General features: G+C 45.9%; 1 protein-coding gene and 1 long non-coding RNA gene across 4 annotated transcripts in view; one reads left to right on the top strand and one right to left on the bottom strand.

Moving 5' to 3' along the window:
* LOC147023486 (uncharacterized) overlaps positions 1-17,578 on the top strand; it is a 47,946-nt gene that overhangs the window by 13,688 nt on the left and 16,680 nt on the right. The window lies entirely within an intron of this gene.
* The window catches only part of SF3B3 (splicing factor 3b subunit 3), a 71,879-nt gene continuing 62,652 nt past the window's right edge, over positions 8,352-17,578 (bottom strand). For all 3 annotated transcript variants that reach the window (XM_085888934.1, XM_085888931.1, XM_085888932.1), the window contains exons 26-27: positions 9,216-9,320; positions 8,352-8,926 (exon numbers count right to left, since the gene is read on the bottom strand). In XM_085888934.1, the coding sequence (XP_085745060.1) occupies positions 8,786-8,926; positions 9,216-9,320 (246 nt within the window). In that variant the 3' untranslated portion in view covers positions 8,352-8,785. The remainder of the gene's footprint in view (positions 8,927-9,215; positions 9,321-17,578) is intronic.

Here is a 17,578-nt window from a genome sequence, read left to right as displayed (position 1 = left end):
TTCATTCGAGCCGGTATGTCCTTGGGAGTTCCGCTCGGCTGCATCCGATCCGGAGTTGGTACTCTACCGTAGTTGGTAGAGTGATCCGGTTCAGGCAAGGCGTACCGAGGGAGTAGTTCCCCGGTAGTTGAAACTGCATGGTAAATTAGGTAAACTGATTACACCTGGCAGGAAGACCCTACGCTACACGGTTGAGGTATTGCCGTCCACGGTCGGTTAAGCGACCCGCCGCGTCACGGAATTATCCGTGAGCGACGGCCTACAATTCCGGGAGCCTGGTGGGATACGACGTAACTTGACTCACCTTGTGGTCGTTCTTGCTACCGGACCCCAGCCCGCAACAATATCATTCTCTTTACTAAACCCACCTCCACCTCTCACCTTTATCTCTTCTGTTTTTTTTCATCTCTCTTTTTCTTTCTTTCTGTCTCTCTCTCTCTCTCTCTCTTACCCCCTCCTCGCATCCCTCCCTTCCATGGTATAGCAACGTTTGGTGAGGCATAGCTCTCCCTACCTCCCTTCCTAGCTTTCCCTCCCTCCTATCTCTCTCCCTTCCCTCCCTCTCTCAACCCCCCATCCTTAATACTCCCCCACCAGCAAAGCGACGGGTTGTATTTGCCTGTCTGCACTAATGAAAGGCAATGTGTGTGTATATGTGTGTGTGTGTGTGATTTCCACGTGTGGTGGGTGGGTGTCGGGAGGTGAAACGGATACCAATCAGGTGTGTGTGTGCGCGCGTGCACGCATGAGATCCCCACGTCTGGTGGGTGGGTGTCAGGAGGTGAAATAGATACTGATTGTGTCTGTGTGTGTGTGTGTGTGTGTGTGTGTGTGTGTGTGTGTGTGTGTGTGTGTGTGTGTGTGTGTGTGTGTGTGTGTGTGTGTGTGTGTGTGTGTGTGTGTGTGTGTGTGTGTGTGTGTGTGTGTGTGTGCGTGCGATTGGTGTCTTCATATGCGGGTTTCAGTGTTGAATGGAGTCCTCCCAGGGTGGGCTCAAAGCAACCACCTTCATTTCGGTAAGGGGTCACGATTCATGGACCAACCTGTGAAGTTTTGTGCCGAGGGCTCTCTTCAGGATCGTCGTTGAGTCCGGACAGCTTCCAACTGGAGTTAGTTTGCAATAATATTCCCAGGAATGTTTTTTAGCTCACTTGTAAAGTAGTTCTGTGGAGCTTATGGGATGGTGCATCATCCGTCCGTCCACAAATACTTGCAATTTCTTCTCAGAAACAACACTTACGATTTCAATGAAATTTTACCACAACCTTCATCACCTGTGATGGCATTAAGAAAGATAAAAAAACAAAGGTCTGAAAGGGTCCACAGAGGGAGTTCAGGGGAGGGGGGGAGAGTGGGTTACCTCCCCAAAGAGGTATTTGCTTTCTTCGCAACCGTTACACATAATTCCGATGAAACTTCACAATCTTCATCACCTTTGATGACCAAAGTTTGTTCATGACATTAGAAAAATATGGCTCGAAGGGGATTTAAGGGGTGTCACCCCCCAAATAAGTATTTGCTATCTTCTCCAAAACTACACATACAATTCCGATGAAACTTCACCATCGTCTTCAGCACCTGTGATGTACTAAAGTTTGTTTATGACATTTAAAAAATTGGGGTCTGGGAGGGTCGATGGAAAGAGGGGGGGTTGCCCCCCAAAATATGCGTTTACTTTCTTTACTAAAACCACACACGCAATTCTGATGAAACTTGACCACCATCTTCACAACCCGTGATGTACCAAGGTTTGTTCATGACATAAAAAAAAAAAAATCCTCGGTATTTACTTTCTTCTCTGTTATATATTTTGTGGGTCATCCATGCCTACCAGTGGTTGCCTGATTATATTATCCAGCCACTGCCAGGTGAGCACCCAGGGCTATTGCACCCATGTTTAATATGTCTGAGGTTCTTCATCGTCATTCCTGTAGGTCCAGCTATCACTGGTACAACTTGAGAGATCTTCTCACTTCATTCATGAGATCTTGGTGTTTGGTCATTTTCATAATTTCTGCATCATTTATTCCAAAATCACTGCTATTAACACCTCAATCAGCAATGCCTTCCTCTTTTTTTGGACCCAAGTATGATGTGGTCACAACGCTTTGCTTTCGATGTACATGCTCGATGGGATAAGGTCGTACGTGAACGGTACTTCCATGTTTTCAGTGATTACTTTTGGTTCATTTTCCCACAAATTTTCTGGAACTGGGATATCAAAGTTTTTGCAGATGTGCCAGCAGATTACATTATAAACTCTGTTGTGTCATGTGTACAGCTGTTCTGACATGAGTTTGTTTTTGTATGTTTGGCCATTAAGCATAACATATTCTCTTTCCTAACCCCACCTCCACCCCTTTCTCTCTTTTTTGTTCTTTTCATACCTCTCTCTCTCAGCCAGTCCTCACATCCCTCTCCCACGGGATAGCAACATTTGGTGAGGCATAGATAGCTCTACCCACCTCCCCCCCCTCCTGCCTCTTCTCTCTTCCTCTCCTCCCTCCTCCTTAATACCCCCAACAGCAAAGAGAGGGGGGATTGTATTTGCTAGTCTATACTAATAAATGTTAATATGTGTATGTGTATATGTGTGTGTATGTGTGCCCTCCATAACTCCAAAAACTATAAAACCAAGTAGTCTGAAACTTTGCATGCATACTAAAACTCCAAGGAAGTGGAAGAGTGAAAATTGGGTGTTTGGGTTAATTTAAACACCCCTTTTGAAGATAATTAACGACCTTATTTAATAATATCCTCAGTCACTTCGCTCTCTGGGGTATTGAAGCTTTTCCTGAGTAACCTCGCTGGGGTCTCAAGCCACCATTTTTTTTGGAAGGCTCAACCATGTCTTGACTTGGATCAGGCCACAGCAAAAAAAAAATCCACTTTCCTCACTCATATTATCAAATGCCTGTTCATCATGACTATGAATCGCTGGATACATCGCTTTTGTAAGTGCTGCAGTTTTCAAATTAGAATCTTGGAGCGATTTCATGCATTATGAGATACGATTTTTCACGATCTAATCTCAGACTAATTGAAGTACATCATCGAAATATTATTTCATTTTGAGGATCAGATATCATCTGGACTAAATCAGTGTCGAAATCTGTGGTGTCGAAATAATTTAAAGAAATAACGAGTCTTATAACTGTGCCGATATACCTATTTACTTTAAGCAAGCAAGGCTATGTTCCCTCCTCCTACATACATCGACAAGAAAATGTGAAATTTCCAAAGCATTAAACTTACCTTTTTCTACAGTTTGGAGAATTATGTTGAGTGAACAAAAAAATTGTGAATGTGCCAAAATTAACAAGCTTCATTGAGCTATATGATTTAATGCATTCACGACTAGACCTCTTTAATGCATTCACGACTAGACCTATTGTCAGGTCAGGTTCGATCTGTGACCTGCTACAGGTACCATGTAAACCTGTACTAACCTGTTCCATGGTTGGGTTGTCGGCGACTAAACCGTCTCCCCCACCAGGTTTTCTGGTGAGGAGGGTGTTTGGATATGGACACCCAGCAGGATTAAAAACAAAACCTGTCAAAGGGCGGAGGAGCTCCTTGTGAGCCAACGGCCATCCATATCTAGTGCCCAACTGTGTCTGCGGACGTCCTCCTGCAGTTGGGCTACTTCTTATTAGGAGGTTGGTGGCAGGATTTGCACTCCGGCCACCGTAAAACGCTTCATTCCGCAAAACGCAAAAAAATCTGAAAACCCACTCCGTGGGAGTACCTCCTGTGCAGCTTCCCTTCGCAGGGCAGCTCACCGGATGACAGGATTGGGGCAAAGCCTTCGGGACCCCCAATCTTTGATAGGAGGGAAACCACGGGGTAACATCCCTGGGTCAGATTGCGGGAGAGTGTGTCGGAGTGGTGCTGAGGTGTCGTCCACCAGACGGCGGTCTCCTTGGGTTAACCTGAGGCGGTCCCTTCGGGTGGGTGCCTGGAATGTCCTATCCCTAAGAGAGGATGATCACCTGTCTCTGTTATCATCTGAGCTCAAGCGTTTGGACATCGGGATTGCAGCTCTCTCTGAGGTTCGGAGACCGCATTGCGGCGAGATAATGGTGGGTGGTTACACCTACTATTGGTCTGGTCGCTCTGATGGTTGCCATACCCAAGGAGTTGCTGTAGCTGTGTCCAATAAGCTGACCCCAATGATAATTGAGGTAACACCGGTCAACGAGTGTATTATGAGATTAAGGATTCGCCACTCCTTAGGTGTCATTTCCCTGGTCTCTATTTATGCTCCGACTGAGGCGAGTGATCTCACCGTGAAGGACACATTCTACGCCACACTCGAGTCTGTGGTTGATCAGTGCCCCAGACGAGATACACTTCTAGTCTTGGGGGATTTCAATGCATCGACCGGAACTGATAGGGATGGTTATGAGGTGTGTGTTGGTCCCCATGGGTCAGGAACTATGAACCAGAATAGCACTAAGTTCCTTGACTTTGCAAGAAGTCATGGACTTAGGGTGGCTGGTTCATGGTTTCAGCACCCGCAAGCTCATCGCTGGACTTGGTATTCCAATGCTGGCGGTGTGGCAAAGGAGATTGACCATGTCCTCATTGACGGTCGTTGGAGGATGATCCAGAACTGCAGGGTCTACCGGAGTGCTCAGTTCCTCAATACTGACCACAGGCTTGTTGTAGCAACTCTAAAGCTGCACCTTAAATCCTGGAGAATGGTACCATCCCAGCCGAGGCTGGATGTTGCCAAGCTCAGGGATGAGAGAGTAGCTGAGGAGTTTGCGAACAGGCTGAGTGGACACTTGGGGGGTCTGGGTGCTTTGGGGGGTCCTGAAGAGTTGTGGAGCACCTTCAAGACCACCGTCCTTGATGTTGCTGGTGGATGCCTTGGAGTTCACCGCAGGGCAAAGAAGAATTTTGTCTCTCAAGGGACACTGGATACCATTGACCAGAGTCGCAGGGCCAGGCTGAATGGCAGAGCTGAGCTGTTCAGGGAGCTGAGGCGTAAAACTGTACGTGCACTGAGGGTGGACAAGGAGGCCTATGTGCGAGGAATCTGTGAGGGGGTAGAGCATCACCTGTGGACAGGTGATTCTCATCCCGCTTACAGGGGAATTCGCGCATTACGTTCATCCAAGCCCATCCCTCGGAGCACTGCAGTTCGAGCAGAGAGTGGTAGGCTCTTGACAGGAGTCTGAAGTGAAGGCCCGCTGGGCCGGTTACTTTGAGTGGTTGTACCAGGCTGATCCCCCAGCTGTCGAGTTGGACGTCAAGGGTGTTACAATCCCTGTTGCCGACCCTCGAATCAACTGTGGTCCACCATCGCTTGTGGAAACACGGGCTGCGGTGAACCAGTTGAAACGGGGCAAAGCTCCAGGGATCTGTGGCATCCATGCTGAACTTCTCAAGGCTGGTGGAAATGCTGCACTCGTGTCGTTGCATGCAGTTTTGTGCTCTGCCTGGAACACAGGCATCATCCCAACTGACTGGAAGAGGGGCCTTGTTGTCCCTCTCTGGAAAGGGAAGGGTGATCGCCAAGACTGCAACAACTACCGAGGGGTGACACTGCTCTCAGTGCCGGGCAAGGTCTTTGCTCGGATAATTCTTGATAGGGTTCGCCACCATCTGCTTGAGCACCAGCGTCCAGAGCAGTCAGGCTTTACACCAAAGAGGTCAACGATTGACCGTATCCTTGCACTTCGTGTCCTTACCGAACGCAGACGAGAGTTTCGGCAGGGGCTGCTTGCAGCCTATGTTGATCTCTGTAAAGCGTTCGATTCAGTGAATCGGGATGTCCTCTGGAGGATTCTTGGTCTTCGTGGGGTGCCACCGAAACTGATCGATCTGATGTCTGAACTCTACTCTGGTACTGAGAGTGCTGTGAAGTGTGGTGGTACCATCTCTGACTTATTTCCAGTTGTTACTGGAGTTAGTCAGGGATGTGTACTTGCCCCCACACTTTTCAGCACTTGTATGGACTGGATTTTTGGGAGGATGTCGGAGAGATCAAGTTGCGGTGCATCGTTTGGCAATGTCAAGATCTCGGACCTTGATTTTGCAGATGATGCAGTCATCTTTGCGGAGACTTTAGACATCCTCTTGGGGGCCCTCGAGGTGCTGAATGAGGAGTCGGAGCCGTTGGGATTACGGATTTCTTGGGTCAAAACTAAGATCCAGGCTTTCAGTGACATCTTGGATGCTGCTGTCCTGTCTGTGTCTGTTTGTGGTGAGGATGTTGAGGTCGTGGATAGATTCACTTACCTTGGCAGTGATATTCATGTCTCCGCAGGTTGTGAGCCAGAGGTCAATAGACGTCTGGGTCGGGCCTGGGGAGTCATGGATTCACTGGATCATGGGGTGTGGCGCTGCCGGTACCTGTGCGGGAGGACGAAAGTCCGAGTCTTCAGGTCCTTGGTACTTCCAGTCTTGCTCTATGGGTGCGAGACTTGGACTTTGACCAAGGATCTGAGACGGAGACTTAATTCCTTTGGTACCAGGTCTCTTCGAAGAATCCTTGGCTATCGCTGGTCGGATTTTGTGTCCAACGAGCGGTTGCTGAGAGAGACTCGGATGAGATTTGTTACCTGCATAGTCCGTGAGCGTCAGTTGCGGCTGTATGGACATGTGGCTCGTTTTCCTGACGCTGATCCTGCTCACCAGATTCTCTCAGCGAGGGAGTCTCATGAGTGGAGGAGGCCAGTGGGCCGACCACGTGCCTCATGGTTGCAGCAGGTTGACCATCATCTCAAGGAGATGGGGATGGGCCTGGCATCTGCCTGGGGGATGGCCAGACGGAGGCCCCTGGAGTACCGGCGGAAAGTGGACGCAGCGACGCGCTGTTCTGGCACATGCTCCCATACCTGACCTGACCTGACCTGACGACTAGACCTCGCGCCCTGTCCCCAGAGGAACTGTCTATCCAAAGCGTCTGCCAGATCTGTGTATATATTTGGAGGTTTGGCGAGGTCCTCTGCAGGGTATCAAAGCAAATCTGGTGAAAAACGGACGTTTTAAAAAAAAAGAAGAAAAAGATAGGACGTTTGCATGGATCCCGAACCGATGTACCATGTGATGCATGCACAGACGAGCAGGCAAGATGGCGGATTATCTGTCATGTATATTTTAAGGGCGATTGAACTTTGCGATGTCTCCAGGGTTGTTCTACATTAAGCTGCAAATCTTTTGTGAATAAAGCCATGACTTGAACAAATTCATTTATTTGAACGAACGAACACGAATCCTCCCCTCCCCCTTTTAGTACCCCTGTCAACGAAGCGACGGGTGGTCTTTGTTAATCTACCATAAAACGTGATCATGTTGACTTTCAAACGTCCTCAAATAAACCCCTCACCGAGACTCAAACCCAGCAGCCAGAAACAATCAGGATTATTCTAAGTCACATGTGTGGAAGTCGGGGCGAGGGGTTCATTCAAGCAGCAGAGAACTACATAAAAAGGAGCATCATGGAGGTTTATTTGCAGATATTATACTCCTCTGTATTAGAATTAAGGGGGAGACTTGCCCTGCAACCAACCCCATCCCCAACCTACCACCAGTGACTGGGCAGAGTAACAACAACAACAAAATAAATATTCACACAGACATCCCTTGTAACCAAAGCATTCCCAGCGACTTCCCAATTTTTCCATAAATCCCCCTTAGAATGCATGAGTTTCAAAATTGAATTTTCCAACTGTAAGCCCAATGCCATTTCATTCTGTGGCAGTACAGCAAAAGCAGCCGCAACTACAAATTCATTAAATGAATCATTTCATAGAGATGGTCCCAAAACTACATTCCTAAATGTATCAACAATGTTTTGACGTCATGGATGGAATTGTTATGCAAGAGGCATAACAGAAACTGTACAATACAGTGTTAAATGGCAAAACGATGATGACAAGTAAATGTGTCCCACGACTTTCAAGAGGATTAGTCAGATTTTATGAAGGCCACAAAGTTCTGGCTTGAGGAACTGGCTTTAATCCTCACACAGACAACTATAAATAAAGGCAATGCTACAAAAACCATTGCAAACCTCAAGCTGTCACCAACCTTTGGAGAGACAAAACCAATGAAGCGGTTTTAGCTCCGTCCAGAGCCATTGAAAGTGGAACTCTGTTTAGTGGACTGGCTTTACTAAAAGTGCATCCTGTCCAATCCACCTGAGTGAGAGAGAAAGGCCAGAATAAAGACAACATTCCTGGTTAATAAAGTTGCAAGGAACCAAGCCGTGGTAATCCTAAACTTCCCAAGTTCACAAGCCCACCCGACCTATAAAAAGGCAGCAAAAATCGTTCTCGTGAATGGACAATCCATTTTGATGGTAAACATTATATGCAGCAGAATAAAAAAAGGTCGAGAAGAGTCCAAAAGCATGTTTAATTGAAATGCTTAACAAGACCAAACAAATTTGTGAATGAGAAAACTGTATTTACAATAATTAAAGTCCCAACTTAAAGACAAATGTGATGTTAACATGAATCCATTTCCTGTCAGTTTGTGTGTTCAGGGTATTTGGATAATTAAGAAAAAAAAAATTACTTCTTGTATACGACTTCACGTAATTAAGTCATACCAAACAAACAGCAAATATTTACAATGACAAATTACAAAACTAAAGTATTTCAGTAATTGTAGTCACTTTTTTCTATGAAAGACCAGATATTAATCTCCTGCTGCAAAACAGGTAAACCTTTCATCATTCACCCCATTACAAAATTGTTAAACTGAAAAACAAATGAAGCAAGGAACCATCCAGGTTCAAAAAACAATGGTACGTTTTCAAGGCCTGGATTTAGAATGCGTAGCGAGTTCGAATGTCCTCCAGCTTTTTGGACACCTCAGATGGTGTGCGGTCCAGCTCCTCTGCCACGCTACGCTGCTTCCCTGGCTCCATGGAGTTGAACTGTTCACACAGGTCTCCGTCGATGACATTCTAACAGAAAATGGAGGGCAGTGAACAACACAAAAAATATAAATAATAATTGCCACATCCAAACAAACTCTGTAAAGCAAATAAAAGTTAAGATAAGTAGGAATAAAGATGCCCCTGAAAGGGAACAATCAGTTCATAAAGCTGAAGAGCACACAAACGTTTGGAAAAAGGTGGGGGAGGGTGGAAGAGGGGGCAGAGGAGTTTCAAAAAAAAAGTGCCGACAAGCACAACCTCAGGGAGGAGGGGTTGAAGAGGGGAGGATAAACAATGTGCTAAGAACCACACAAACCTTGACGGGAAAGTAGTACGAGCGATAACTGAGATGGTCACGGCCACACAGGGGTGGGTGCTCCGCACGCATGTGCATCTCCAAGTGTTGAAAGAAGTCATGATCCTGTACAAAGGTAAACTCAATGTGGAATGATTTGCAGCATGGATGTTCCTTTTCCATATACAAAGCGAGGAAACTATTTTATGACGAGGTCTATTTCATAAACAGATGAGTCATTTCCCATCTGCCATGTCACCTCCCCTTCTACTCAACCATACTCCATTTACACTGGCACTTTATACAAGAAAAGCAATTCAACCACATTTCGTACTTTTACATGAGTGCAAGTTTTACCAGCCTTAGGGTGTTCAATCTGGCCAAAAAAATTTCATGTGTGTGCAATATAATATAATATGTTGTTGTTGTTCATCTTTCAGCTGCTCCCGTAAGGGCTTGCCACAGCGGATCATCCGTTATGATCCGCATACTGATTTGGCATAGGTTTTACGCCGGATGCCCTTCCTGACGCAACCCTGGTCACCTCTTACGACACAGGGATAAGGATTGGGTTTCGCCATGATTCCGGGATGCCTTACACCCTCTCATAACATGGCCCAGCGCAGAGCTCCCGTCCTCAAGCGATCCTCCAACCCAAGCCTCCGAGTAGCCGGATTACAGGCGCATGCCACTACGCCCGGTCAATATAATATATGTATATGTAAATACATGTATATGTGTGTATATATATATATAATGTAGACAAGCATCCACACTCTAACTTGATTATGTCAGTATAGCACTGTAAGACATTCAATACGTAAAAACAAATTGACATGAATGTGTCAATGGGATATCCTTCAAACCCACTGTTAAATTCAATCTCAATGAAAGGTAACATGAAAGAGAGAAATATATATATATATATATATATATATATATATATATATATATATATATATATATATATATATATATATATAATGGATTTCAGGATCGGATCCGACTAATGCATACAATATTCAGGTCCTCAGACAATTATTTCCATCAATGCATGTCCAGGATAGAACCATCCCCTTGTCTGGTGGGATTCCAACTGTTTGATGCATTGGAGAAGGGGAGAGAACAGATTCCCTTTCTTATGCGATAACCTTTTCCTCTTTACGACACGTTCATGCACGCAAGGGATAGCTGTTAGCACAACAAAGGCTCATTCTACCCCCTTTCCACCGGGACACGTTGTCTTGGAGGTGGACAATATATTTGCACTTTGGACTTACAGGACATTTGATTAAGCACACCGTGGGCTTTTCCTGAACGGTTATTCTGACGGTCAAATACGGCTGTGGATCATTTACCTCACCGACCTATCTTTCATTGATGTTCGACGCCCACGTCTTTCACCGACGTTGACGGCCACCTTTTTCCATCAACGTTTGACGCCCCATTTGGCAGCTCTATGGATGCTGGCTGGCTCCTGTTCGTGTCGGGCTGAACGAGGAAGGGATGACCATGACATTGACGGTTGGTCACGTGCAACGATGCGCCAATAGGCAAGCTGGATTTGGCTGCAGTCTGCCTGAGGCTCCACCCAGACTGGTCGCCTATAAAAAGGATGGGAGGACTGTCTTCCTGACCGTTGGTGAGAGTTGGTGACAATTCCTGACACCTCCTGACCATTGGTGAGAGTTGGTAAAAGTTCCTGACAGCTGGTGATGGTTCCTTACAGCTCCTGGCGGTTGGTGACAGTTCCAGACTGTCGCTGATAGCTCCTTGTAGCTGTCCGTTGGTTACGGCTCCTGATGGTTGGACCGTTCCTGCTGGTTCTGCTCGGGACCTGTTCTCGGCATATCGGATTCTTGGCATCCCTGATTCCTGGGGGTGATGACGCGTGTCGATTGGTGTTCGATCCTGTTTGCGGGTGGGTGCACGGCAAGGCAGGGTGCTGGCAGCAGACCAAGGTACGCTCACACATTTTGGGACATTTTAATGGACGCACGACGACTTCTTCCTTGGTAAGCCGAGACCATATTTCTCCCCCCCCCCCCGAATGATCTCCTGGGTACCCTTGTCTAGTGTTTAATCGTTAAGTAAGGCACAGTGGTAAGCATATGCTCTTTGTCTATTTTTCTATCAATGCCTGATTAATTCTTTATTTGTTTGAGATGATTTTGATTGATTTGAATTCATCTCTTTACACCACAAAGAAATAAAAAGTTCTTCAGTTTTTCTTTTTTATTTTCTTATTAATAAATTCTTTGTCGACATTTCAACCTGTCTGTGCTTGTCCATTCCTTCCATTGATCCAGCATTGTCCAAACCTAGATAGACTGGGAGGTAATTACCAAACTAATTAACCTGTCAGTCAGCCTGCACCAGCGGTAAATGCTCGGCCACCCTACTTAAGATCTAATCAAGATAAGATTGTAGCATCGCCGAGGGTGCACTCCCTGGTCAGAAAGTCACGTGACCTCTCGTTAAACGGCAAGTTAGATGGTGGACACTGGAACTCGTAGTTAACCGATTGGTATTCTTGGTTGTAAAGCAACCCACCGTACCATGAAGTTAATTGTGAGTGGTGACCCCAGGTCCGGCTCTTCCGAGGAGAAACGAGGATTAACCCCCTCATAATACACTCGGAACCCGTGGCTGTAACTATATATACACATATAAAACGAAGGGAGCACACCGACCTTAGATGCGGTACAATATGGACATCATGCACATGCAGTGCCTTCAGGAAGTATTCACACCCCTTGACTTATTCACATTTTGTTGTTTCAGCCTGAATTTAAAATGGATTAAATTTAATGTTTTTGTCACCGATCTGCACAAAATACACCATAATGACAAAGTGAAACATGTTTTGAGAAATTTTTACAAGTTAATTAAAAATAGGACTGCACGTCCTGAAGCTCGCCTGGATCAGGAGCAACAGTCACTCAAACAGTTTGCAGACACCCTTAGACGCTGTTTTTTTTTAATGCCATGAACAAACTTTGGTACATCATGGGTGATGAAGGTTGTGGTCAAGTGTCATCAAAATTGTGTGTAGTTTCGGAGAAGACAGCAAATACCTGTTTTGGGGGGCTCAGCCCCCCCCCCCACTGCGCATTACCCCAAGACCCTGATTTTTTTTTATGCCGTGAACAAACTTTGGGACATCTTGGGTGATGAAGGTTGTGGTCAAGTTTCATCAAAATCGTGTGTGTACTTTCAGAGAAAAGAGCAAATCCTATTTTGGGCAAACAACCCTCCCGAAGATCCCATTAATGAGCGAAGATCGATTCCGTCGATACACTTGAATGTTGTGTTCACGTTTCATCAAAATCGTGTGTGTAGTTTCGGAGAAGAGAGCTAATCTATTTTGGGTGGTTCAACACCCCCCCCCCCAACAATCCACCCCCCAGTAGACCCATTAATGAGTGAATATTTTGATGCGGTCGATTATGATCCGGCAATATATCTATATAATTTTTCACATCGATATACCGGTATTGGAATTCTGAATATATATATATATATATATATATATATATATATATATATATATATATATATATATATATATATATATATATATATATATATATATATATATATATATATATATATATATATATACGAATATATTCAGAATTCCAATACCGGTATATCGATGTGAAAAATTATATAGATATATAATATATTGGTATACCAAGGAAAAAAAACAAAAAAAAAACGGTACATCACCAACAAATCGAAGAAAGGTGTTTACAATCATTAAATACGGTACATGATTTTAAAAGCTTTGATACACTCGGCGTCTCAGCTACACAACGAACAGAAACAATGAAACGTATGACGTCAAGACGTACCAGGAAGTAGGTACAGGAGGTTTTAACTTCTAACCCTCAGCATCCGAGTTCATCAGTTCCATACAAGTGTTTTGATTTGCCATCATGGCCGGTTTTAAAGCAATTGCCAATTGGTTAATTATACGACTCAGGTGCATTTTAGAAAACTTGTGCCGAGTCGGTGATACACGATAGTCATACCGGTATGAACGATGAACTACCTTAGTTCCCATTACCAGAATAAGGTACGCGTTCAATCTGCATGTAGAATAGACTTCCAATTCCCACTGGTTTCGATCGATGGGGGAGGGAAATGGCATCGAGTTTAGCATATTTCATTCCCCGAGTAATGTCCTCGGTCCTCCGAATCCCGACTCTCCAACTTTTGTCTTTTCATCGAACAATCCATCTTTCAATCCCTCCGGCGTCCGCCTATCTATCTTTCAACCCTTCTTTAACTCCAGCTACCCATCCATCGCCAGTCCCTTGCCCTTTAACTTCCAAAAAGTAACTCACAGACCCCTCAATCCTCACAACCCTACAATTCCCATGGGAAACTTCCCTCACCTGAATCCATATGTTGTTCCGCCATCTCAAACCCTTCTCGTCATCCTTCATCGTCCTAACCCCCACTTCACACCATCCCCTTCAAACCCCGCTGTTCAATCCACATTCGAAACCATCCCCCACCCCCACCACATCACATCACATCACGAGCAGCAATTACCCGATTAACTCAGTTCCCTCAGTACAATGATCCAAATTAATTACCCTATTAACTCATTACCTGTAGGCTATAATATTGGTACAGATTTCAGAATCCGGTCTGATGAATGCATCCACACATCCAGGTCCTCAGAGAGTTATTTCCTTAAATGCATGTTCAGTTTCGCCCCATCCCCATGTCTAATGGGATCTTAAATGTGATTGATGCGTTGAGAAGGGTAAAGGATAGATCCCCTCTCTTATGGGAAGCTTTATTCTTTACGACAGACACGTTCACACACATTTCTTTCACGAGCTCTGAAGCCCGCCCTCATTTTTCCTCAGCAGCATTCTTTCGCGAACTCCGACGCCCGCCTTTTTTGAGAGCGCACAGGTCGTCATGGTAACCGTGCACTAGTGGGGCGGGGTGAACTTGGGGTGGACGGCACCCCGCGGAGACGGCCCGGGGATATAAAAACGAGCGAGAGAAAGCGTGAGGTACGTTCTGTGAGGAGAGATGTTCGGAGGTATAAAAAAAAGTGAGGAAAAAGCGAAAGAGGGACGTTTTGAGAGGAGAAAGATGTTCTGAAGAGAAAGAGATACGTTCTGAAGAGAAAGAGATACGTTCTGAAGAGAAAGAGATACGTTCTGAAGAGAAAGAGATACGTTCTGAAGAGAAAGAGATACGTTCTGAAGAGAAAGAGATACGTTCTGAAGAGAAAGAGATACGTTCTGAAGAGAAAGAGATGCGTTCTGAAGAGAAAGAGACACGTTCTGAGGAGAAAAAGTCTGAGGAGAAAAAGTCCAGAGAGGAAAAAGCAAAGGGCAAGAGAAGCGACCAAGAAGCGGGTGCCTCACCAGCGCCGAAGAGACAATTCACCCTTCCAGTGCTTCGGCAAGTGAGCGTGTGGTGCGCGTGTGGGTGTGAGCAGTGGCGCCATCAAGTGAGGGACGGATCAATCACCAACAACACCAGGGTCGAAACCCGCGACGGACAATCTCGGTGCCCTTCAGACGTCGACTGGCGTTCAAAGCTGCCCCGCGAGAGGGTGCACGGCAAAGCTGGGTGCTGGTGACGGACATGACACGCATGCACGCATTTTCAGGACGTTTTCGCTTCACGGACGACTTTCTGGTGAGTGAGACGATTCTCCCCCTCCCCTCTTCCTGAATGATCTGCTGGGTACCCCTTGTCTGCGTTTAGCTGTAAGTCAACCCTCCCCCCCCCCCCCGATAAGCATCTGCTCTTTGTCTCTTTCCTGACCTTTTGATTGATTTTGCTTTGAAATTCATTTTTTATTTACCTCAGTAAATAAAAGGTTCTTTTTATTTATTTATTTTATTATTAAGAAATTATTTGTCGATTTCCAACCAGTCCGCGTTTGTCCTTTCCTTCTATTGGTCTGCCATTGTTCGAACGGAGATAGATTGGGAGGTAATTACCACAGATTTGACCAAAAAATCGTCGGCACGCACCACCGGTTAAAACGCTCGGCCGCCCTTATTAAAATCTAATCAGATAACATTGGTGCTTTGCCGAAGGCACGCTCCCCGCTCAGGTAACCATGTGACCTGTAGTTAAACCGAATAATTAGATGGCGAACACTGGAACTTGTGGTTAACTGAGTGGCGTTCGTGGTTTTAAAACAACCCACCGTACCACAACGTTAATTGTGAGCGGTGGCCCCAGGTCTGGCTCCACCGAGGACAACCGGGGATCAATCCCCGAGTGACAAGCTGGTGTCTCGGTACCCATGGCCACAACAATATTGTTGCGGTTCTTGGAACCGCATCCCTCCAAAGCAAGAGCAACCATCATACAGCAGTCCCCACACAGTTATTCCATTAATATACGTTCAGATAGTCCCTTCCCTTTTGTCTAGCGGGAAAACGAGAGTGCGTTGTGTAAACTTCAGAGCTACTGTAGGTCTGATTATATCTCGGATTTCATTATACTCTTATTACTGAGGTAAATCCCAGCCACGTGCACCCTTCGCTGTGAGATGGGTCCTCAGCGAAGCCAAGTCGGCACTACGCCAGACACCCCTCTGCAGAAATCACAACCTGCCAAATGCACGTGCAGTGGTAATTTCCACCCAGTGGAGAGAGAGCACACCCAACACGACGCCCATGCTGCACGGAACACGTACTGAGTAGATGGAAGAAACGGCACCCTAAATGCTGGCAACTTTCAGTACACACTCGGTGCACACTTTTCCACCCATTTCTCCATTTAATAATTGTATCTATCGTCTTCTTCAACTCAACCCTAATTACAATAATTATATCCAATCCTTTCCCTCAATTCCCTGACACAGATCAGGGCTGGCACCATGCATCCCACCACCTTCGATAACAGCGCCAACCGCGGGTCGCCGGGGCACGGCACGGAGTTCGGTGCAAGGCAAATCATGTCACGGTGCTCGGAGCGAGACCATTCCGCAGCTTGGAACCATCTGGCAAGATGTGAAGTGGAGCTGCTTCCGGTAATGGCGGCCAACCCGTGTGCTGGCCAGGACCCAACCAGAGCACCCGAATCGGGTGACGACACATCACTTTGGGTCATCACCCCCACCCTGCACTACCAGATCTATAAAAGGACGGGTGGTGGGGAGAGTAGGGTCGTCGTCGTTCGAGAGTCGTCGTCGTTCCTGGTGTATCGTTCGTGGGTCGTCGTTCCTGCTCGCTCAATCCTGTCGATTCGTCTTGCTAGTCCTGGCCTAGAAATGATCTTCAACCATTCGCCTTCTGACTCCGCCTTTCTGCACCAACTCGTTGCTGACTCTTTCTTCACCACTTCTTCCGAAGATTTATCATCTTTTTTTTTTTTAATACCAATATACTGGTACGACCCCACCGCTATATCAATATTAAAATATACTCATCAGAGATGGGGAATCCCCCGCCATTGAAATCAGATAAGCGTTTTTCCATTTATTACAAAAAACGTTTTTCAAGATGGCCGCCCCAGTCGGCCATCTTGGATCTGGCCACACCCAAAATCAATAGGGTTCTTCCTTTTCAGGTGGTACATGTGTGACCAAAATTTCAAATCGATATGGTGAACAGTTTATGAGTTATCGCACTCACAGCTATAAATGTTGACGCCCAGCCAGCCGGACAGACGACCCGGGTGACAACAATATCCCCCTTCCGCCACGCGGCGGGGGACAAAAATATACCCATCAGAGATGGGGAATCCCCTGCCATTGAAAAATAATTGAAATCAGATAAGCATTTTTCCATTTATTACAAAAAACATTTTTACTGCGGCGGCCATCTTGGATCTGGCCACGCCCAAAATCAATAGGGTTATTCCTTTTCAGGTGGTACATGTGTGACCCAAATTTCAAATCAATATGGCGAACAGTTTATGAGTTATCGCACTCACAGCTATAAATGTTGACGCCCAGCCGGACGGACGGACGACCCGGGTGCCAACAATATCCCCCTTCCACCACGCGGCGGGGGATAATAAATAAAAATACCGACGGAGCCGAAGTTTGGTACACTGGTACATTATGGATGATGAAGGTTATGGTCAATATTCATCGAAATTGTGTGTGTGGTTTTGGAGAAGAGCACAAATACCTTTTTTTTGGGGGGGGGGTATCAAATCCTTGTAGAAACCCTCAATGAGAACAGATTTTGATGTGGTCAATACACCTTCGTTAGGCATCAGATATGAAGCTTGTGGCCAAGATTCATCAAAATTGTGTGTTTCGTACCAGCGATAATGACTGAAGTGTTATGGACTGACTAATTCACTGACTCACTCACCAATGGACACGGTTCGATCGCATAAGCCCACCTGATTGAAATCCAGGTGAGCTAAAAATGAAA

Source organism: Eptatretus burgeri, chromosome 7, assembly GCF_056783735.1.
Source record: "Eptatretus burgeri isolate ZD-2024b chromosome 7, Ebu_testis_v1, whole genome shotgun sequence".
Taxonomy (NCBI): Eukaryota; Metazoa; Chordata; class Myxini; order Myxiniformes; family Myxinidae; genus Eptatretus; species Eptatretus burgeri.
This window is presented reverse-complemented; position numbering and strand designations above follow the sequence as displayed.